Genomic DNA, 24,252 nt, shown 5'->3' with positions numbered 1-24,252 from the left:
TGTTTAAAGAGGAGCTGTTCTGCTCAGTTCCAGCTCTTTATTTTTATTGTTGGACTCTTTGCATGATTCACAGTTTTATTTGTATAAAACCTGTTATGCAGCCCCTCAGATGAGTCTCTGGCTGAAACAGGCAATATAAGCTCAGGTCTCCTGTCTTTGGATTGGCTGAACATCCTGGAGCCTGCTGGGAGGCAGCGCAGTGAGAGGGGTCTGTCTGTGGACTGCAAGACAGGGCCGTTAAAATCTGATACTGTTCTTATTGTAATCCTCACACAATACCCCTATCCGAAAAATACAGAATTGCGACTGGGTTACACGTGTGAAATTGGCATGTTACATGTAGTCAGCGTTAGTCAGCGTGTCTGGAAGTCGTGCGGACTGCAGATGGATATTGTTGCACCCAGTACTTTATGACAACTCCTCAATTGATTGATAGAAAATTGATGGATACAGATTTCTATAGATTCCCTGTTGATAGTTGTTCATGTGGTAAATGTTGAAATATTCTTAAATGCTGATTTACGTGGTCAGGAAATAGAAGTTTAAGTTGCTTGTGAATTGTTGTCACCAAACATCAGTAGGGTGAACGTGCTTCATTGTATATTTGTATTCTGGACTATTTATATATTATAGTTTATTCTCTCCACTGTTGCCAGGTGTTTACTCATTGTGGGAACTGTTGGGTTTTTCAGTAATATTGTAAGATCTCTGCCTCACTTTGTGTGTCTTGAATTAAGAATTGATAAAACAATTGAATTGGGGTGGCTGTGGCCCAGGAGATAGAGCGTGTCTGTCAGATTTGGTTAAACAGATGGACCCAGGATGCAGAGTTTAAACAAAAGGTGTCCTTTTGGAAAAAGTCTTTAACAGAAAAAACAACAAACAGAGGAATCTCACAAAAAGTCTAAACTGAAAAACACAGAGCACACAGGGGAAGCTTGCAAGAGACGAGAAGAAGCAGGGGACGCAAGCACAGGAGATGACGCAAGCACAGGAGATGAAGAATAACGACAGGGACTAAAACAGGGACTAAAACAGGCATTAAGACAGAGCATTCAGACAGAGCATTAAGACAACGAGCCGACAAGGACAAGGGGAAGCACAGAGACTTATATACACACAGGGAAGGCAGGGGCAATTGAACACAGGTGGAACACATGAGGACTGGTGCAGACAATCACAAAGACAGGAAGCGAAGAAAACACACTAGGAACAGAGCCTACAAAATAAAACAGGAAACAGACATGCGACACCGAAACAACACATATACAAACATAAACACAAGGATATACAAGAAACACGAGGTAATAATTTAACAGAAAACACTCGAACCATGTCAAACCATGACAGTGTCGTCCTCTAACCAGAAGGTCGGCTTATATCCCAGTCTCCCCCATTCCGCATGCCGAAGTGTCCTCAGGCAAGGTAGTTAAACCCCTGAGTGATGTGTAATAAAGAAAGTGCTGCACATACTGTAGATGATCTGTATGAATGTGTGTTAATGGGTGAATGGCAAAAACTGTAGAGAGCTTTGAGTGGTCATCAAGACTAGAAATGCTCTAAAATACAAACCATTTACCAAGATACAGACCATTTGAATTGAGCACATTTAATGCCAAAAATGATCATATATAAAAATCCATGATGTCAGATTCTCATGAAAGTAGAAAAATCCAAGCAGTCTCACGCCCAAGCTTTTGGCAGTTTGCAAAACTTGAGCGACACTGCAAATGAAGTTGGAGGCTTATCTTCTTGTTTCAACTTGACACATTCAGCGCACTGCGGTAAAAACAAAAGGTCCTCTGAGAATTCTAAACAAAACCCCTTCTCGCTGTAAAAAAAAAAAGAAGATGCTTTTGAGTTTTAGAAAACTATTTCAAATGAAATATCATACTGGATGAGTGTTTAAATGTGTTTGCAGTATTTGTCAGTAACTTGGCAGGCTACAGTCATTTAGTGCCAGTATAACATTTGTTACAGAAATTTACAGCCAAATAAACCAAACAGTAAAACTAGCCCATCTTTGTTATTAGTAGCTCTAGTTTTGTAACAGAGAAACAGTGAAAAATAGATGCTGATTGAAAAACTCAATGTCATGTTAGTTACATTGAATAATTTCACTGTTGCTATTTCTTAAAAATAATCCATCCTAGTAATCATTTATAAAATATAATGAATTTTCCTAAATGAATTCTAGACAAAACAAGTGAGGGCCACTACTCCATTCAAACTTTCATTGCTCCTGTGAGTAGCATATGGTACAACAATATTCTAATTTGCATTTGTAGAATATTTTATTCTCTGGCAAAACCATTCTGCATTGGTGACACTCGCTGCTCTCCACTTTTAACATGCAGACGACCAAAACACATGGTGGTTAAGTCCTTTGCCAGCATGTGTCTTCCCAACACACCGCTCACCAAAAGATGTCCTTATTAACAAAAATTTAGAGAACAAATATAAATTTGGCACCTGGAACTCAAATCCGCCTCTGTCACCTTTAAACCGGGAAGAGTGATTAGCCAACTCGACTCAGCTATGCTACTCACCCTCCCTGGAACAGCTGGAGGTGCTAACTCACTAATCTACCACAAAAAGTCTGGTCAACAGTGAATGTAAGTGACTGTTCTCACCAGAGACAAGTCATTAAAACTAATGGATTATATCTGCCAAAGTGTTTCTTTTTCATAACCACCAATCAAAACTTTTTAACACTGGACCACATAACCATGTGTAGGATTACTGGTCTAAATGACAAACCTATAATCTCTCGACTTGTTTTTTTTCTCACCTCTCTCCATAGTAGCGACAGCTGTTTTCAGCATGTGCACATCAAAACATATAATTACACTAGGTTCAGGGAGAAGGCGATACAGGAAATGAAAAAGCACTGATGACACAGTGTAGATATTCTCCTTATTTTCCCCTAAACCTGAACTTCACCAGAAGCTCCAATATTTGAGATGACCATGATGTTTCTAACCTTAACCAAATTAATTTCCTTAACTTGAAAAAAAGTCCTTAGGCTGTTGGATTTTCCCTGACCTGGGTTGCCAGCTAAACGCTCTCTTGGATTTAACTGACTGACCTAACTTTAACATGACTTAATCGCCTGTTTTTTGGATCGTGGAGCAAGTTTATCAAGATTGGGATCTCTCGAGAAGTGCTACCACGACAACAAAAAGGCCCAACAGCACATGATAAATGTTTAGCAGTGATATGATACATTTTCTGTTTGTCCTAAGCTGCTTTAAGACGTGCACTGAACTCCAGATATTCACCTGAAATTACCCAAAGGGACTGTGTGTGAGAACGCAAAAGTCAGAGTCACTTGCTGCGGAAATTCTCTGGAGTTTCTCCGGCTAGACCCCAAGTAAAAACACCTGAAGATTCACCAGTTTCTAACTAATAGACAGTTTTTTTGGTGGTAGAAACCGAGGCCAGTGTTGATTTGCTGAAAACAAAACCATGTGATCTCCGCAGTGGAAGTGATATGTCACGTCCTGCCTCCTGAGTGCTGCACCACCCCTCACCTGAACAGTCCACAGATTTGTGTTGTTTGAGCAGAGGATCTCCTGCTGTATATGTGAAAGGCAAACTCCATCCCATTGTGTGGACATTCTCCGGAGTTCACGTCTGAAAACAGCACATGATTGGGCTTCGGCGCTGGATGTTGAAGCTTTTAAAAATGTTTGTCGTTCTTGGCCCTGGCTTGATGTGGTGAATTTCAAAGTCAGTGGGGAAAGAAAGAAAATATATATTGTTCCTTTTATGACTCCAGAGCAGTCAGCAGCGATGCAGCAGCTCGGAGAAGAAAGTTTTATATTGTTCTAGTGAACAATCAGCAGGAGGCCAGTCTGGAGAGAGAGAGAGAGAGGCGAGTAAATATGGGCACATGTGCGTGTATTCATACATGCATGTGGACGAAAAGCTCTTGCAGAAAGCGTGTGTGTTTGTGTGTGTAAGATGTGGATGGAGGAGAGAGAGGGAAGAGAGAGAGAGAGGGGTTACAATTCAGACTCCAGACAGAAGTGAACAAAAGTGAGAGAGACTCAGTTGGAGAGCTATCCAAGCTGAAGTATCGGACTTTCTGGGTGTGTGTGTGTGTGTGTGTGTGGTTCCAGGTCGAGTGTCTGTCGCTGCAGCAGCACATTCACACACAGGAGGCAGGGATGAGGGAGAGAGAGGAGCTGAGGAGAGCCATAGAGCAGAGTGAGCGACTCCTCTCCAAGGTGCGCGAGCTGGAGGAGCAGAACACTGAGCTCGACAAGGAAAGGAATGAGGTGGCCACTAGATACCGAGCTGTAAGTCTGCTGCACTGCATCCCCCTCTCCCCTTCTCTTGTCTTATTCTTTCCCTCCTGAAAAAGAAAAAGTCTTTCCTCTTTTGTTTTCACTCACTTGATACGCAAGAAGTCACAGGATTTGTGATTAAGTCAGAATTTCTGCTCGATAAGGGATTTTGAACGTGGTCATTAAACCAGCCCTGGGTGGATGAAATTAAGTGGATAATGATACCCTAGCGGAGGGGGAGAGGGAGATGCAGCCACCATGGCAGTCACTGTGTTCGAGCTTGTTTTAATGCTGCGGGTTTTTACTGCTGTGTTGACCATTTTCCAGCTGATCGTTTTATTGAGAGAGCGCTGCTGTCCCAGTGCCGCGGGGCACCGTGCTGTTTCCTGGCCTGGGGCGCGCTGCATGACTGATTGGTTTACTGCAAGGAGGACTGGGTGAGTGGCACATCCCCTTCTGTCGGGAGGCGGTGTTACCACAAGCTTTGCTTAGAGAAAGACAAACCAGCATTCCTGTTTAGAAGTATTCAGCTTATAAATACAGCACATGACTGCTGAAGGCATCAAACGTTTAGCCACAGATATTTTAAATTAATTTCAAGGGACTTCAAACTGCACTAAACTCAAATTACTTATGTTATTTGAAGGAGTTTCTCGTGGATGACCATCCCACAGAGATTCTAACCCCCAACTCTGCAAAGTTCTTCAACATCTTTTGGTATCTTTCTTGTTTTTTGAAGGCCCACACCTTTACTATTCTAATTCTTAATTTTGTTTCTCCTGAACCTTTTTTCCAGCTGCAGTAGGTAATGTTTTTCATTGTACCCACTTTACACTTGTGAATAGTATAGTATCAAGCAAATATTTCCCTCAGGAGTTGGCTGAGACCAAAACGGAGCTAAAAGGAGACCAGATATTGAAGCTGAATTTGTCAGGTGTTCACCAAACCACCACCTTCTCAAACAATCTTAAAGGAAGGATAGGTGATGCTGCAGAAACCAGCAAAAATAGAAAGATACATGTATGGTATAACAGTATTAGACCTCCCTCACAAGCCATGCCTCTGAATCACATCCGCAGGAAAGCTGTTGTAGCTATTTCTTCTGCTCTTATGCAACTGAACAAAAATGTGATAATAATAGTTTTAAAACCATGTCACTGGGCAGTTACATAAATGATCTGTAAAGCAGTAATGCATGAGAATCAGGTTAAATCTGTCAGTGATCAATTTAAATTTAAATCTGTAAATTCATAAAACCACACATTCGTTATTTCATCTTCTATCTTCTATTTATTTCATGTGCTCGAGTTTGCATCGGTTTGGTTTTGAATCATGTGTGTGTCAAACAGTGCAAAGATGTAAAACACTCTTAGTGCTGCTGTAGGTTTGTGCTATTAGATTGAGCCTATTATGTGATTACCAAAGAATATAGAATATATCTTTGTCTGGTTTCCACCGTCACTCTTCCAGATTACTGCTAATGTTATATACCTATTACCTATTTGCTAACACATTTGCTACAAATTAATAAGTGAAAATGTTTCAGTGTTGTATCTACAGCTTTTTCTGCTGAACAATGCAGCTTTAAAATACTTCGTACTACTTTTTTTTGCAAAGAACCAGCATGTCCAACTTTTTTAAGTAGACTGACTCTACCTGTTTTAAAATTAAAACAATGTATTTGTGCAAATTATCTGAAGATATACACCTTCACAAATTGGGGGCTGAGTGGGGGTTGAGTGCCACAGTGTCAGGAAAGTCCAGAAGTAGTTCAAGAACTAAATTCAGCATTGATGGTTTTATCCTTGATACAAAAGAAAATACATACTAAAATAATTTGAGTGTAAAAGTTCACTAACCACCTTCTAGAGTTTCCAGCTGCACATCACTGTCTTCATACAACAAATGGAGAAGGCTCAGGTGTCATCACATGACCTCGGGGTGAAACCCAGGTCACATGATGACAAATTCATGACCAAAGTTCTACAGGCTGGCTCAGAGGGCTATTATATGGACCATTTATCTTAGATTATTGAATTGTTGACTGCAAAAGGTCAAGATTAATATAGAAAATCAGAAAATAATGATATACTTACCTTTGAACCTTAAGACTTCGAACGAGTAAAGCCACATCTTAAAAATCACAGTTCAGTTCCTTTTGGACACAACACATTAAAACCAAGAAGCAAAATAATTGCTTTCTATGGCAGTGAGCAAGCACTTCATTCCATTTTTGAGCTTTGAGAAAACGTCTACATTGAGTGTCATTTTCTGAAAGTGAGTGTGGGAGAGTGACTCTCTCCTGGAGGCAGAGGATTTAGTGTGAGAGTGCGGCGCACCGCTGCTGTTTCCAATGTTTGTGGAAAACGCTCCGGGGTTGCCCACGGGATTCGGTCATTACTGGTGCTGAGTGCCTTAGCAGACTCTTCAGACGACTTCAATTGGAAACACATCGTAAACCGCCTCGTGAGTTGGACTGCAGCTCTTGTAACTCCCGTGCTTTACTGCCGTCCTTCTTATAACAGATTCTTGGGTCATCGTTGATCTTTGTCTGTTTGGGCCATTTCAATACTGTTTGTCTTTAGCAGGTATCCTCTGCAAAGCCACAGTTGGTTAGATGACTTGAAGCTGAGGATCATCCCGATACTGTCACAAAATCCTTTTCTCTCTCACAGATACAAGTCAGCCTGTAAAAGTGGGTTAGAGTGGGTTTAAGATTTACAACCCAAAGTCTCCCACATTCAAAAATAAAGTGTGTTCTATTGCCCCTCTTTTATTTTTAGAGACAGTAAATGACTTTGCTATCAAAATCACTAGGTTTGCTCTGGCTCCAACTGTGTATTCTCTCCCCTGCTTAGATTAACCAACCATAAATAATGAAGTTAATCTGTGGAGGAGACAGATCAGCCAGTATAATTCATACCTTGGAGCCTGTCTGATACGACTGCAGTGAGAAATGTGACTCCCTGTCAGAGCTATTTAGTGCTGCTGCTGCTGCTGCTGCTGCCTGAAGAAGTTTTACAGTTTTTCCAGGGGAAGTTTATCCTGTTTCTTGGAGGGACACCACACAGCCCTGTTGCTAGGGGTGTGATGAGCTCCTGCTTCTCTATCATCCATAATGCAGCACTGTCCTGTGAGGTCATTGCTAGTGAATAGAGTAGCATCTAGATTTGGTGGAGACCAAAACAGAGCTAAAGGGAAACCGTATTGAACTGAGATGTGCCAGGTGTCCACCAACCAACTTCTCAAGCAACCTTAATGCCCCAGTGTCCTAGAAAGTCATAGCTTACATTTTATTGATTACTTATTATAAATGCTTAAAATAATGTTCTCTGACAAACAGAAAGAGAGGGCTGTTTCCTCTTATTAATCTCAGTCTCTGACTGATCAAAGTTGTTGTATTATACACTGTGTGTTAAAAGTTTGTACTTCACTGGAAGTATTTTAGGCAATAAGGTTATGATTTAGACTCCAGGATCTACAGATGTGCATTTTGAGGCATTCGTTTGGCAAAAATGACATAACAAGCAAAACTATAATGTGACATTATAATTATGCTACTGTAGGTATGTGTCGTTGTTTAAATCACTGTGGTAATTAGATCTAAATTGTTTGAATGTAATCATAGTCTTGACAATAAAGATATATAGGGATACGTCATTTTAACACACACATAGATGGCCAGTATACACAGCCTCATTATACAGATGACTTACTGTTGATTTTTCTTTTATTATCAAACTTTTGCAACTTTATAGGTTTTATGTCTTTTCAGGTTGTTACAAACCTGGAAAAAGTTGTAAAGAGCAGTGAGTGAACATAGTAATTTGCTTTATGGGACAGAACGGCTTCTGGCCTCTAGTGAATTCACAGCTAATTACTGCTGCATACTGATTTAACAAAGCCATAACGTAACACGAGAGGAACAACCTGAGCAACAAATTATCTGAAATTGACACAATGATGTAATTGACACAATGATGTAATTGACACAATGATGTAAATCAACGGAAATGTGTGGTAACAATAGGAAATTTAGATCCCTGCAGTCAGCTCATAAAAATCTCTGGTTACCTGAATAACGCTGTGGCAGATTTTGTTGTAATAATATCATTCATTCCAAACATTCCCACACAAGCAATGATGCCGGTGATCAGATGGGAAAGAATGTGATCTTGTTGTTATAGAGCATCGCTGCAGCACTAACATTTTTTTAGGCAGGCTAATTATTTCACAACTTATGTCGCCACATCTTTGCCACACTCACAAAGTCATCCATGAGAAAGAGAGAGGGAATATCATTTATAACAGTAGACATTTTAAAACTTTCGATCCTCTTCACAAAGACATGAATGGTTTTCTATTCAGTTGTTCACGTAAAAAGTGGCACAAATATTTATGTAACCAATGAAGAAAGAGCTAGAGTTCAAATCCAGAGAACTTTCTCATCTCTGCACAGCTGGCCAATCACGGGATGAGATGGGTGCGAATGTCCAGTTTTCCGTTTCGAGAAAGGAATAGACGTTGTCAGATACTCGCCCTTCTTACGATGTCAGAAAGGTGTGAGGTTAGTAGGTTTCAGAAGCCCGACAAGCACTTTGAGAGTTGGGCAGTTAGCACGTTTGAACATGCATGTAGCCATGTTAGCTGCTCTGCAAGACCATGCATTTAGCTAAATGCTAGTAGGACAATATTATCACAGTGACAGTGCTAATCTGCTTATGATTAGCAGGTAGAAGGTTTATCATGTTCACCATCTTAGTTTAGTGTGTTAGCATGCTCACAGTTATGCAGATTTTTATTTTAGACAATAAAACTTTGACTTGATGGCGGAGCTACAGTAAATGAAGATTCAGAGAACCATGAATATTTGCACCTAATTTTAATCTACTTAAAAGTTATGGACACATTTCACTAAAAAACTACAACCTCATGGTGCTACCACAGGCATCATCAATTGTCTTTCCAACCAATATCACAATCCATAGCCACGACACAGCTACAACGTGCCACCAAGAGAAAACTCAGAGGATCAGAGGAAAAGACCTGACTGTACCACTGTCTTTGAGATCAACTACGCACATTCAGAGGGGCAGCATGCAAACGCCAATAAAAACAGACATTAATGAGGAATTTGAGGATTACCGCTGCAAGAAAAAAGGGTGAAAAGAAACAACTTCATTGCTTCTATACTGTTGTTCCAACCTTTTTTGGGTACAAATGGATACAAATGGAGAAAGGTCCACTGTTTACCCCCTAATTACTGTTAATGTGAAATAAATGTGGAGCGTTACTGCAGAGCTATCCAAATGCCCCAGTTCTGCAAGTGGAAAAACTTTCGGTCTGGACTGGCTCTAAAGTTTCTGGAGCCCAAGGCAAACTGTGGGACAAAGGACTGGTAGGGAGATATGAATGAGCACGTCGAAGGGAGGAGAGAGGAGGGTGAGGGGGATGCTAGGGAAGAGAGGACTGACTTGGTGTTCAAAGGCAAATGAAAGTTAGAACAAATTGTTGAGGAGAGATGAACTTTGAGGTTAAAAGTCTAGGCCAACAAAGAGACACTTAGACTGCATGGGTAATGAGACGCTACTGAGGTTAGAATTCTCCAAAATGTTCATATCCTCTCCTGCTGAGTGCTTTAAACTTGGATGTTTCCTCTGTTATTACATTTTTTGTTGAGATCAGGCATATTTGCATATCTTGCTGCAGCATGATTCTATGAACAGTCTGCCTGTCTCAACAACTACCAAATGGATTGGTTGCAAATTCTGTACAGATATTTATGGCTCCCAGACAATATATTCTGAGAACTTTAGTGAACCCCTGAGTTTTTATATAATGCCACTAAGAGGTCGACATTTTTGTTCCCCGTCAAGGAGGTTATGTTTTTGTCTGCCTTTGTTTGTTGGTTACCAGGATTACGCAAACACTACATGATGTATTACCTCGGAACTTGGTGGAAGGATACAGTATGGGTCAGAAAAGAACCCATTAAGTTTTGGTGCAGATCCAGTTCAGGGGGCGGATTCAGGAATTAGTTTTTACTTTCTTTAACGTTGGGAGATAACTTCACAGATTGCAGGGGGAATAAAAAAAAATGTAATCTACCTTTTTTAGTGAACAGATATACAGTACATGATTGTACAATTTGGTAGAGCTTGACTGAATTTGTGGTGTATGTGTGTGTGTGTGTGTTGTGTTTGTGTGTGTGTGAGTGCGTGTGTGTGTTTTTTACAAGACTCCAAGATAGATATCTTAGGTTAAAAGCATCCGGCAGCTGAACCCACAACCTCCTCTTCCCTCTGGTGTTATCAGTCATCTTCCTTTTGGAATGCCAACAGGCAGCTGGTAATTAAATGCTAGGCTTTCTACCTTTATGGAGGCACCATGGCACTCTCAGAATATGGGTTTCATTTAGCACGAAGGACTGGAACATGGGCAAAGATCATCTAAGCGCGTTCCTGTAATGCTTTGATCTACAGTAACCATGCCCTTATGTTACCTTATGACTCCGGAATCAGGATCAACTGCAGGTCAGATCTCTTGATGTATGAATGAATAAGACTCAAAGGAACTGGCTTCTCTTTACTGTGTTTCTTGCTTCCGAGACTTAGAGTTTGTGATGATGGAAACCTGCTGGTATTTGACTTAGTTGTGTATCTGATTCAATGGCAGCCTTCTTGTCAGATATGAGTGTTGGTGTTGGACATGTGTGGTGTCTGGAGAGGCAGTCTGGGTGAGCTCAGTGTCTCTCCAGCTCAAGTGGGAGTCACAGAAAGAGATCTCTCTGTGCTGCCTTTCTGCACAAGAACCCAGACCACATTGTCAAAATAAAACAATTTGAATTCTCAGAAATCCTGTATTTTGATGGGTTTTTGGTCGCTGGATGTCCTCCACGCCTCAGTGGCATTGGCAGAGCGCTTATCCTTGCTCATATGAGCATGTCCACATTGGGCCCATTTTAGATTCAGTGTTATTCTAGCTTCATGTGATTTAGAAAGGTTATATTTCTACAAACCCTCATGACAATTCCTACTGCTGTAAAGTGAATATGCTGGAATTTTTGTAAATGTTTGTCTCTTGAGTAATTTTATACAAAAATGAATGTCGCTTTTATTTTTACATCATTGCTGATGTGTGTGTTCTTGCAAATATTTGCCACAAATCTGCACATTCTATACACATATTAAAATTAAAGTACATACATCTTGAAGCTGTAGAATTTTTTGTACATGGGGAGTAACTGGAGTAGAAATGTATGACCCTCAGTGGAGCCATTTATCTAAAAGAAATCTGTTTTCTTCTCATTCCAATAGTTCATATGGTTATTTATAACCTATGACATATATTTTCCACTTGTTTCCTACAGCACATAATTCACAGTCCTTTTTTATCTTAACAATGCTACAGCTTTTTTAATTCTGCATACAGTAAATATACAGTTGGACAAAAAATAATAACTCAAGGCTCACTTATTTGTTTTTTCTGGAATTTACTTCTTTCTTTGTTTGCACTTTTCCTTTTTTTATTTTCTGAATGTTATGAAATTCAAAGTATAAACACCTGAAAACTGCTATTTCAAAAGTTATGTGTTTTGTAACTATAGTCTGTTTTTCTTACTAGTTGTAGCTAAACCATTTCTCCTGGGTGATTAAAGTACCACCCTATCTTGATCATCACCCATCTTGCCTGAAGTTAACTCTAGATATGGGACTGCTTAGTCTACTCTTTGTGGGTCTCGGTGGCTTCATTCAAGAAAACATCCACACTTGAATCTAAGGCACAATATGCCTCGTTGTTCCTGCTAAGATGAATGCCATGGCATTGTGGGGGACCATGTGGGGGCGTGGGCGCACAAGACATTTATGTCAATTATAATGTAGACTGTGACGAGAAAAGGCATTTTTGACTCTGGAATAGTGCCATTGTTTTCTTGTCCTTCTGTGGTGTGGCTGTGACAGTTCAGCTGAGAGCTACATTTCTGTGGCAGAATGATACAGCGTTAAAAAGGATTTTCTCCTCAACTGACATACTACACCGACCGCCATCCCTGTGGGACACCTTTTGGACCCCCTCGAAACTCTGAGGAGGCACCTGTTCCTGTGGGAGGAGACTGGTGTGGGGAGAGAAGACGGCAGAGCTTTTCGTTGCGGTGAAACCCAGTCCAAGAGTGGATTGAGCAGTGGCTACCTGCAAAGGATTATTAGTAGCAGCTGCAGGCTGTGGACCAGCTGGAAGCATGTACACAGGAATGTTTAGATTTCAGTAGCGTATACTAGCTCTCCCTAAAAATAAAGAGATGAGTGGTTAATTGAGAATAGAAGGTGAAGAGAGAGAGAGAGAGAGAGAGAGAGAGAGAGAGAGAGAGAGACGAAAGCAAAATAGCTTAGAGAAAGACTAGGCTGAATGATTAGATAGTGTGAGGAAGACAAAGAAAAGGTAAGCAGAGCTCCAAGTGTGTTGAGGGAGAGAGAGAGAGAGAGGATCTGTGATCCACCTGGAACAAGAAGAACAGCTGTACACCAAGTGAAGGAGGAGAGAAGACGTGGTTAAGCCTCTTTGAAGAAGTACAGAAACACTTTGACGGGCAAGTTGGTACATTGCTAAACAGGTGAAGTCCGCACAGCAACAGTTTATAGACTCTGGGAAGCATAGTCAAGATGATGTCTGTGAGGCAGCAGCGTCAGCGTCGCCACTCCCTGTCTGATGACTCTGAGGAGACCAATGGGAACCATGCAGATCCTGGACCAGAACCAGAACCTGAAGAATTGGACTGGGATGGCTATAGCACAACACTGGAGCACCGGTTAGCAGCTGTGGGTAACTCTTGCTGCCAAAAGTTTGATTGTGACTGGTCAATGTGACTAATGTAAACCTATAGAGGTTCAGCTTTTTGTATCAAACCCCAAAAATGTAAATTTGTCAAATATTTAGCATTTACTCTCTCACCCATGTATTAGCGTATTAGCATACATTAATCTTCACTCGCCTGCCGTGTAAGACAGGTTTCCTGAACATTTTTCAAATTTCATACAGCATATTACTATTGAAAAATACTAATTTCTCAAGAGCAAAATTAATTAGCCGAGCTAGGTCAAAGGTGCTGTTAAACAACACCAAGCGACGACACTAAAGTGTGGATACCCGACCCGAGCCCATCAGGACCCGATGAGGCAGGCAGGGTTCAAACAAAAATTTTGAAATGATATTCCAGTTCAGGTCGGGTTAGGTCACATGTGGCTGGGCTGTCTTCTTGATTTTTTTATGCCTGTAATCACAGGAAACACCAGGCTTGGGTAGAGCTGGGACCCAAAAAACAGCATGCCTGTCGGGTTAGGGTCGTGCTTGGCTAATTTTCTCTCTTGCTCAGATGGGCTCGAACTGAAAATTGCAGCCCAAGCCGCAGTCCACACCTACATGTCAAAATCTTATGTAACTAACATTTGTACAAATATGACACATGCTGGTTTAACAAAATATGCTTTGGAGTTGTTTATTGATCATTAACAGTTAGCTTAACCTCAGTGGCTGCATGCAGCCCCATCCTCATAGTGATCGATGTAACAAAACAGCTACTTCCTGAATTTAGGCCTATGAGCGACTAATGTTAGCAAGCCAGCTAAGAAGACACAACATTTAGATAAGACCACTACGTACAGGGATTCACATACTGTACATCACATAGGCTGTACTCATTTCATAGAGTTAACCCATTGCCTCCCCATCCGAACTCTTGTAGCTAAGTCATTAAGTGCTACGTTTGTCTCAGACCAGAGAGACCAAACTTATATAACACTATAAACTTGAGACTGCAAGCAGATCCATTAGTGGTCAAGACAACAGGACGATTTTCCGGTAATATGCCTAATTTCTACAGAAAATTAACTGGTTGCTGTTGATTACTAGTGTAATGAATGGTAAATGGTAAATAGTCTGTATTTATATAGAGCTTTTCTAGTCTTGATGACCACTCAAAGCACTTTACAGTGCAGTTTTGCCATTCGCCCATTCACTCAAACATTCATACAGTGCATCTGATGGCAGCACTTTTTCCTATGAGGTGTTCAGTATCTCGCTCAAGGACACTTCAGCATGCAGATGGGGACAACTGGGATTAAGCCACCGACCTTCTGGTTGGAGGATGACCGCTCTACCCCTAAGCCAGAGCCAAAGCCCCATGTTTGCTTGCTAACTCTATCATACCTGAAGAAAAGAAAGTTTCGCTAACCACAGGAAACATTGAACAGGACGATTGTCATGGTTGACAGTCAAATGTAAACACGGCAAATGCAGCAACTGCTAACTGGCCATGATGGTGTTGATAACTATTTGTCGTGCAAAAGTGGCAGAAAATGATTTTTTGGCTTAATGTACAGTTTTGGAGCTCCAGCTCCATAGGCCTTCATTCATTCTGTGTGTGTATGTGTGAATCTGAGTGCGTGTGTTTGTGTGAGAGAGAGAGAGACACTTCAGCGTATCTGTATGTACAGATGTGTATATTTGTGTGTACAATGTAAATATCCTCTGTGTGTTGGAGCTGGGATTGATCTACAACCTGTTCAGTCGTCATCAGGGTCAAGTGCTAAAGGTGCAAACAGTTTAGCACAAGGGAGAAAATGATGTGAATTTCAGAAAGGCAGGGAGCAAACTCAAAGCAAGTAGGCTTTTACTTTTTATGGAAATAAATGCAGATGGAAATGTGGTCGCCTGATCATGTCACAAAAGCCCAGATATTTGGGTATGCTATTAGCTCGTTCCAAATGCCTTGCCCATGATGACTGGTCCATAAGAGAGTAACAGTAACCAGAGCAGGCGCTCACAGTAAGGTCTTTTCACTCCTGTTATGGATGGCTGTTGACTAAGTGATCTGGTGTTTGGTCGAACTTGCTTATCTGGTCAGTACTGTACGTCACTGCGTTGCCTTTTAAGCTCTACTATATTAAGACAAGCGCAGACTAACAAAAGAGGGTTTCTTTTGACTTGGAAGAGGATAAGTTTCATCTTGTGGCATAACGTGCGGTAAGATCCTATTTGAATGAATTAATTCTTTCTTTGTTTGAGCTTCTTTTATTCAGCTAATCCCCTGTTATTATCTTTTTTCTCCTCATCTTCCACTAATTCTCTATTTTTTCTCAGCTCATTTGAACTCACTCTTTAAGAATGTTAACTACTTAATATCCAAAACTACAGTGCGTGTACAGTTTAGTTTAAAGAATGTCAAGATAAAATGGAGCAATTATGATGCTACTGCATGAAGCAAACTCATTTAAATGTCATGTAACATCCTCATTGTTGAGGTTTAAGTGCTTTAAAATCAAGACAGCAAAAAACAAGGACTGATATAAATTAAATAAATGCAGGTACTACCCAGGTATATCAGGCACTCAGCAATAGAGCTATGTTAAAATACAACAGGAAAAAGAAAAGTCTAATGAGAGTATCTCAGCACAAAATGTTTTCCTACCAATCCAAAATCAGTTTGAAAGCAGAATTCTAACTGTGTGCAATTCTGTATGCATCAACTGAACTCACTGTAACTCTGTGCTTGTTAATCCAAAGGAGCAGGAGAGTGCTCAGGCGTCCGAGCAGCGCTGTGTCCAACTGGAGAAGGACCAGTGTGAGCTGGAGCTGCAGCTGTCGGGTCTGTCAGACCGACTGGAAGAGGAAGAGGCCTGCTCAGCCCAGCTGATCCTCCACAGGGACAGGCTGGAGGCCGAGTGCAGCATCCTCAGACGAGACCTGGATGAACTGGAGAGCGCCCTGACTTCAACTGAGCAGAATAAACAGGTAGAACTTTACGTTAGCCTTCAGGAAATGATGATGCCTGTTACACACAGACTGACTGAAGGCTCAATTATGCTGCCTTTACTTTCATCCATATCTGTAGGTTTTCAGAAGCTTGTGTGGCCAGGCCCAGCAAGTAAGATAGGGTTGTACTTAAAATTAGTTTGTTAAATTTAGAAATGTCAAAAAGCTGACAACACCAACTAAAAATTTATAAAAACCTAGGACTCTGACAGGTCTCACACGTGCACAAAAACGAATGAAAGTAATGCAGAGTGCAGACAGAAGGGTCTGTCCATTTTCATATACAAATTGCAAGTTAAGCAAAAATGAGCCTCTATACTCTGATTCCGCTGACAGCGAAATGTCATGAAGTCTATTTAAGAACACAAATTAAAGCTACAAGAAACTCTTGATCTTGAGTTACTCCCAAAAAACTGAAAACTTAAATTGTTTATTTCCCGAGCAATGTGTTACATTTACCTATTTGCTTTTCTCTAGCATTAGAATTAAGTTTAAATGTGCTTTGATTTCCTGTTTTCAAACTAAAAGCCTCAGGTTCCCTCCGTTCTGAGCAGTTTAACCGCTGTACACTGATAGAGAGAAGAGGGATGACGGACAAATGAGTTGTCGCTGCCATTCAGAGACAGAATTATTGTCAAGTGGTAAACACATTAAATATGTGATGATGAAGCACTGTGTCCTCTGCGCAGACACCAACAAGCAGAGGCTGTTTTGAAATCTCCATTACAGCCCCTCACCAAACCCCCTTTATCTGTCCCACTGAGGGGTATTAAAGGATTAAGATGCTATCTCAGTTCAGGAATGTCACAAGAATGTACTGTACTCTCCGCACCGCATGTGAAGATGGAAAAACTGGCACAAGGTGTTGTTGGTTTAGCCTCTGCAAATTTACACTTATTCATTTGTTCTGGGTCACAGAGTTAAGATCTTGATCCTCTGGTTATATGAAGGTTTTCTCGGCTAATTGGTCCCTCACGTGGTGAAGATACAGTAACAGGGAGGTGTGAGAGGACTCCGGCAACGGGACATGCAACAAGACCAGACGTGTTTGATAGCAGAGTTGACACTAGGCTTTGAAAAAAAGAAGAAGAAATGACGTGACCCTGTCTAAAAGTTTGTGGTATGCTGTCACAATAGTTATTAGCACCTGGACATGATGTCTTTCATCCAAAAGAGGCAACATTTTTGAAGTGAATACATCTGTTCGATCTGAAATGTATTGTAAAACATATTTTTGGCCCTTTTTGAAGACTAGGCGTACAAAGCACCCGTCCCCCAGTCTGCTGACAGTTTCATTTGCAGTCCAGAGCTCTAAACTCTCACATATGTCTCATTAGGCTTTTTCAATAGCAGCCAGAGAATATAAAGCAACGATTCACATAATAAGGAGGCAAATTAGTGACATTTGTTTCTGTCATGAAACGAGACACTGCGTGGCTGAAAAGTCAGGGACCGAAGATTGAGGCCGCCGGATTCACATGCTGTCATGGCTGCTTGCCCGAGAGGAACACATTCATAACAGAGAGAAGTGGTTCAGCAGAGCTATTGGGAAGAAATCTAACGTGTGCTGATTAATGTAACAGTATACGTTTGGTGATTCATATTATGTAATATCTACTCTATCTTTCTGTTTGTAGTCATCAGACAGTGAGCTGAGGAGGCTGTCAGAGCAGCTCTTTCAGAAGGACGAGGCGGTGCAGAGGCTCCAGAAGGAGAAAGAACATCTGGTGGAGCTCAGCCAGGTGAGCGTGGTGAAGCATCGGGGTGAAATACTGCTGCACAGTATGCAGTTATGCAGTTGTAATGGGCCATTCCATTCATTTAATACTATGCTTCCATGAAGTTGGGGGACTTTGGAAAGACAGCTGAAAAAATGGTTCATAAATGAAGCATTACACAGTAAAAAAACACGAATTAGTCTCCAAGCCCAGACTGAGAAAACCCTGATGACATCACAAGGGATATTTAAGGTTTTCTTTTTTTTTGCAGTAAAGCTCACAAGTCCCACTTCCTCCATGTTAGTGGATGGGACAAAAAGTCAGAATACATGTAAAAAAAAAAAAATTCGCAAACATGGTTTCTGTCAATTTATGAGGTTCTTATCACAAGGATGTATGTTCAAGTGCACATTTTTTAGGTAACTTTGGTTTTAATTTGTTATTTGATGCTATAAAACCAGTGAAATGGGATTGACAGCTGAGACTGAGTCAAGATTGGTCAAGCTCTTGTATTGGCTGGACTTCGATACCGCGGCTAAATAGCTTCATGCAGACTCTGGCTTTAAATGCACATGATGTCAGCCTTGCCCCTTCACAAGGGTTATTTTCTCAGACTTTACTAAAGTCCTTCAGAGCCAGAGGAGACAGGCTCAGTTTGAGCTGGACAATGACGTTAATGGTGCCTTTTGAGTTTTCTTATTAATAACCAAAGTTAAGTTTACATTCAAATGTTACTCACAAAAATGCACTGTGTGTATCCTTTAGGTATAACATAGAACATAGTAATATAAATGTACTACCATGCATAGTGAGATAGTAAACTATGTATACTATGTATTGCTATACATAGTAAAATAATATACTTGTAGTATAGGTCAAGAATATGTCATAAACCCTGCCCAGTACGTGTTAACAAATGGAAAATATGCCAAACTTTTTCCCCCCAAAGATGGTTCACTTCTTGCAGAACCTCATTCATCCGGGTTCATCACATTAAAAAGAAGACAGTGACTCATCGTTTACTTATTTTCTTTAACCGGAGCTTTCAGCTGCCTCCTCTCAGCAGGCAGATTTCACACATGTGCCGCACAGGTTCAGAAAACATGGGAATATTTCATGTGACATCACTTAAGTATGTATAGTAACTTCCACGTAGATATCCAGAAAAATACATTTTACGGGCTACAGCTTAAAAAAATTCTGATGAAGACCATGACATGCAGCTGAAAGCTCTTGAAAGGAATAAAGAGTAGACCTGGAGTTTGTTTGGTTTATTCATTTTGTTTGTTTGTCAAACTAGTGTTTTCACAATCAAGAATCAATCAAGGCCCTCCACTTTAATGAAACCACTTACTAGTCACTTACAATAAAGATTGAAGGCCCAGTGTAAACTGTGTAAATCATTTAGACAGCATGTCCTGCTGTTTGGCTTATTTTGTGATTGTTCATAAAGCCTTGTCTTATTTGTCAGTGCATAGATACCTCACTTACTGTTTGACTGCGAGTGAAACATACTTTGAGGAAAACACAACCATATGGCCTGAAGACCTTCCAAAAGTCGCTCTTGTGATAAATCTGCTCCCTATAACTGTACAGCACTAGACGTTTCAAAAGCCGAGCAGATGGTTTGAAATCTATAGGAATCGTAACCTTTAACAACCTCATGATGCTCTGTGGCTGCTACAAGAGGCTGTGTTCACTAATTTCTCCCAGATGCTTTGATCCAACAGTAGCAGATCTGCTTCATTGTGCAATCTGTAGGAGCAATTGAGCATCAGCCCTCATTTTTCTTCCTTTGTTTGTTGAACCTTTTTTTACGGATTGAACCAAGAACAAAAAGAGGAACTTGTGAACAAAACCCATGATGTGGATCGTCCTGGCATCATTGGGGCTCTCGCAGCTGTTTCAGTGATTTCTAGGCAGTCACTGAGTTTGGTGTTCCGATGCTTTTGTTCCCCCTTGATGGAAAGATGGAGAGAAACTCTCTGATCCGTCAGATCAAACTGGAGATGACTTCTGACATTTTCTCTGCAACCAAACAACCTCTATCTTTCCAAGCGCCAATGTGGCAGACAGATGGATGAGATGGAGGATCAGTGATTGAGGGACACATGTGCAGCCCAGGCTCACGCATCTTGTTTCACCCCCACAGCAGGCCATCGAGGACCTACAGAGCGAAGAGGAGAAAGTGAACTTCCTGACCAAAGAGAGAACCAAGCTCCAGATGCAAGCTGAGAATGTAAGAACATATTTAGTACTTTTATTGGTTGGCAATGCAATATACTACAATATTTCTTCAGAATATTTCATTTTTTAGGTATTTGTGAATCATTTAATTTACATTTTCAAAACTACATTTTAGTTTCGAAAACTCCCGTCCTATTCTTTCCTGACATATCCTTCTCTTATCACATGACCCTTCTGCTGGAGAAATAAAATCAGCATTAGTTATAACTACCAGCAGTAAAGGCAACATGGAGAACGAGTTATAACGCTATCTGTCAGTAACAGTTGCACCTCATTGTCAATCCAAGCAAAGAAATCCCCACTTTTACTTTTCGCCATTGCTTTTCTTTGTGGGCTCTCACGCCGATCTTGTTTGGGCCAGACTTTCCAGTTTAGTCCGAAACCTAAATAACAGATGTGAAAGGGGCCTCAGACCACGATCCAGACCAATGGTCCAAACGTTTTTCATCCACAAGAGGTGACCTCGATCTGGATGTTAAAACATTTGTTTGGATAGTTCAGACTGTCTGACCAATTGCCGGAAGTTGGATCAGCAATTGACAATTGACAGCAATTGCTGGTTGTCTTCGTCTCTGACAAAATAATGCTTAAATGGCAAGGGCACTCATTCTTGCTGGTAGTTATACCATAATGAGAAGAGTGGCAAAATTTGCGAAGTGAACCAGTTCATTAGTTTTCTCCATTTAAACGGAAAGACTACTATTACTTTTTCTATGCACTTTATTAAGAAAAGTTAGCAAATACAATAGTTGAATTGACAACATGCCATGCGTGGCCGTCTACAAATCAATCAATGTCTAATATAGGTAGAGACCTATGTATTGATGGAGGCAGAATGTTTTGGCTGTAGTCAAACAAAGTTCTTCATAATGTGAACTAACCAGATCAAATATAAACAACGTAACAAAGACATGAACCTTGTTGTGGACCTTAAGATTTTTTGCAACCACTTGTAAAGTAGCCAATCTGCCTCCTGTTTACAGCAGCAAGCGCCCACTCCCGATGAGCAATAAAATATTAAAGATTTAATTCAGTTATGTCTTGAGAGATGATAAAGTCAAAGTCGGCACCTGGCACAAGCCTTTGCCACAACATAGACATCTTGTCACCTTTAAAGGTCGTAAAGTTAACGCATTATAAAACTGTTGTATTTGCTCACCGAGCAGACGTCAAGTATGATAGTAGTAGTTTTGGGTTGTAATTCGGACCATGTGATGAATTGGAGTTATCACACTCCCAACCGATATGGTTTTTGGGGGCTGATGCCAATATTGTGTAAAAAATGTACCTGTATATATTTATTTACAAAATTGGCAATGATTTTTAAGATGTTTTTATCAAACCCTTGTGACAAAGACATTTTATTGAGACATGATATTTTACAGTTTTTACCGTAACATTTATGATAACTAACTAAAATTAAAAAAAACAATTCATCCAACTATTTGGAACTTGAACATAATATTTTTTTTAGTCTGTGAAAGGCTCAGATCAGCTGGTGTATTTCAGCCAACCAATACATCAGTGGTAGCTTTGTGTGCCATTTGAAGTGGATATTACCATACAGATGGATTATTGCTGATGAATCTCTGACTTACCCAATTCATACCTCAAGAAAATTGACTGTATTTAATTGTTTAACTTTATACTGTAGAAAACCACACAGTTGTGATTCACAGCAAAGTTACAAGGAAACATTTAACAACAGATAAAACTAAAAGTTCTTCATGAAAATGTAACTGTTTAAATGTCACATCATATCAGAGGCAGAGTATTTCTTACTAGAGATCACTCTGAGAGCATATTGCTCTAACATGTGCATCCTACAAAAACACATGCTGCAGTAATATTATTATAAACCAACTATTTAACAGTGATATGAGGAATGGAAACTTATGTTATTATTCCACTTAATTGTAACCCTGGTAGCCAATAGGCCTTGGCAAATGTGGGGAGACATTGAATACATGTAATTTTATGCATAAAATGGTCAAATGTAATAAATGGTCGGAATAAAATATATTGATTATTGGCACAAAATATTCAAACTACTGGAAATTATAGTTTCAAGCTATTAGTACCCATTTTAGTCTTAAAAACCTCAGTCAGTTTGAACTGTACTTTCTGCACTTGCATGACATTATGACCATAGATTCTCCTTCCTTTCACTGCCTGTGTAAAGTTGGAGTATCAGCTGGAGCAGGAGCACCATCAGCTCAGTGAGCTGGAGAAGAGCAGGAGGAAGCTGGAGGGAGACAGCCGATCCACTCAGGATAGTCTGGGAGAGATGGAGAAGATGAGGAGTGGTCTGGAAGACCTCATCAAAAGGTCAGTCAAATATAGATTTTAGAGTATGGAAAAATGGAGACTACATCTCAATGTTGGGCAACAAAATAGCAGAATGTCCCACTCAGCCCGACTAGTCTTTGGGCCGACACAGCAAATATTTGCTTTGAAGCTGAAATTGAATTTTGGTGTTGGTCAATGGGAAGTCTCTTTCTATCCAGGCTTGCAAAGTGGCAGTAGGAATGGAAATGTTTGTGTGAGTCAGTTCACTGCTTTGAACGAGACTGGAAGATCTGATGAATTGTCGTGAAATGTTGTACAAACATTCACGGTCACAGCGGATGAATCCCACTGACTTTTATGATCCTCTGCCTTTTCCTCTAGCAGTGTCAAGGCAATTCACCAAGAATTGCCTTGACACTTATTAGATAGCTTACTGTGTAATTGGTTCAGACATTCATGAGCCTTTCATATTTACATAGGGAGTAAGTCCTGTTCCACAGCAACCATCACATTTGTTTTGTTTTTCTGATTATCCTTATGGAATTCTCTCTAACTTGTGAAGTGGTAAATGAAAAGATGGTTGAACCCAACCCTGTAGTGAGTGATCATACAGCGGCAACACAGATATGAACCTTAGAAAATGTAAATGTATGTTTAAAGCATACATCATTTATTAGCATAAATATATACTTTCTAAAATTATTTGTCTGTTATAGACATTTACATCAGTGTACAGTTACATGTGATGCTGTCGATCGATGCATATGACATATGGTCATGTCCACAGCTGTCTCTGGATCGAATGGAAAGCTGCTCCGATCCTATCTATTAACCCCAGGAATGAGACAAACTGGCTTCAAAAACGTATTGATATTCTGACATGATGCTGCTGCCCCAAGGCACTCTGGGACGCTGCAATATTTATTAATACCTGCTCCTCAGTCCAGTCCCCCCCCCCCCCCCCCCCCCCCCCCCCCCCCCCCCCCCCCCCCCCCCCCCCCCCCCCCCCCCCCCCCCCCACTCCCACCTCTACCCACTACAATCCCGACATGTTGCTGTCTGCCCACAGTAATAAGAGAGCAAATTGGATCATTCACTATACTTTGCCTTGCAGCAACCAACTGTCAGAGAGCACAGCTGAGGCTGATGGGAATAGTTTTGCAGGTATTTGGTTATAAATCAAAGTAAGTACAGATAAATAGAAAATGTTGAGCCAATGATGGAGCGAAATGAAAAGTTGAGCCATTTCCAAAGTGATGATGATCATGAATGTGCAAATCAGCCTTCAGGTAATTTATCAGAGAACACACACACTTATTTATTCTTGTTTTCACCGACGTTGCTAAGGTGCCATTTTCCAAACAGTCTGTTTTGGGAGAGAATCTGTCAATCAGCCAACTCAGCTTTATTGCTTTACTTTCACTGAAGTTTAATTGGCTTGATCTTTGGTTAAAACCTATGTTGTCATATCGTTGTCCAGTAAAATGAACAGTTGATACAGTCAATGCATTAAATATTGCATGGTTATTAATAGCCATTAAATAAATTGATTAATACTCTGAATATCCACTTGCCAAATACTGCGCGAGCACTGTGGCTCTTTCTGTAACAGGCCTGTCTCATATATGTATTGACACCAATGTCTGAAAGGCAACGGCAATTACTGTAACACACAGATCAAGTCATTAAGGCTGTTTGAATGTGAAAGTCTGAAAAGTGCCACAATTTATATGCTAATTGCAATTTTGCCACATTAATCTCATCACAGGCTCTAAAAAGCCAAAAGAAACAGGACAAGGGTATATGTGCAACATATTGTAAATTATCTGTGTGAAACTGTATTTTGAGGTGATATGTCTTCATTCATGAACTGTAGGAAAATGTAAATAAGATGCGAA

At 40.5% G+C, this 24,252-nt stretch overlaps 1 protein-coding gene across 1 annotated transcript in view; it reads left to right on the top strand.

Annotated features, from left to right (window-relative positions):
- The window catches only part of LOC117752574 (putative uncharacterized protein MYH16), a 55,148-nt gene that overhangs the window by 7,843 nt on the left and 23,053 nt on the right, over positions 1–24,252 (top strand). Inside the window, 5 exon segments of the mRNA XM_034570029.1 lie at positions 4,125–4,304; positions 15,852–16,079; positions 17,738–17,842; positions 19,971–20,057; positions 22,248–22,393. Of these exon segments, the coding sequence (XP_034425920.1) occupies positions 4,125–4,304; positions 15,852–16,079; positions 17,738–17,842; positions 19,971–20,057; positions 22,248–22,393 (746 nt within the window).

This window comes from Hippoglossus hippoglossus, chromosome 19 (assembly GCF_009819705.1).
Source record: "Hippoglossus hippoglossus isolate fHipHip1 chromosome 19, fHipHip1.pri, whole genome shotgun sequence".
In the NCBI taxonomy this organism is placed as follows: Eukaryota; Metazoa; Chordata; class Actinopteri; order Pleuronectiformes; family Pleuronectidae; genus Hippoglossus; species Hippoglossus hippoglossus.
The sequence above is the reverse complement of the archived record's forward strand: the minus strand, read 5'-3'. Positions and strand labels throughout refer to the sequence as shown.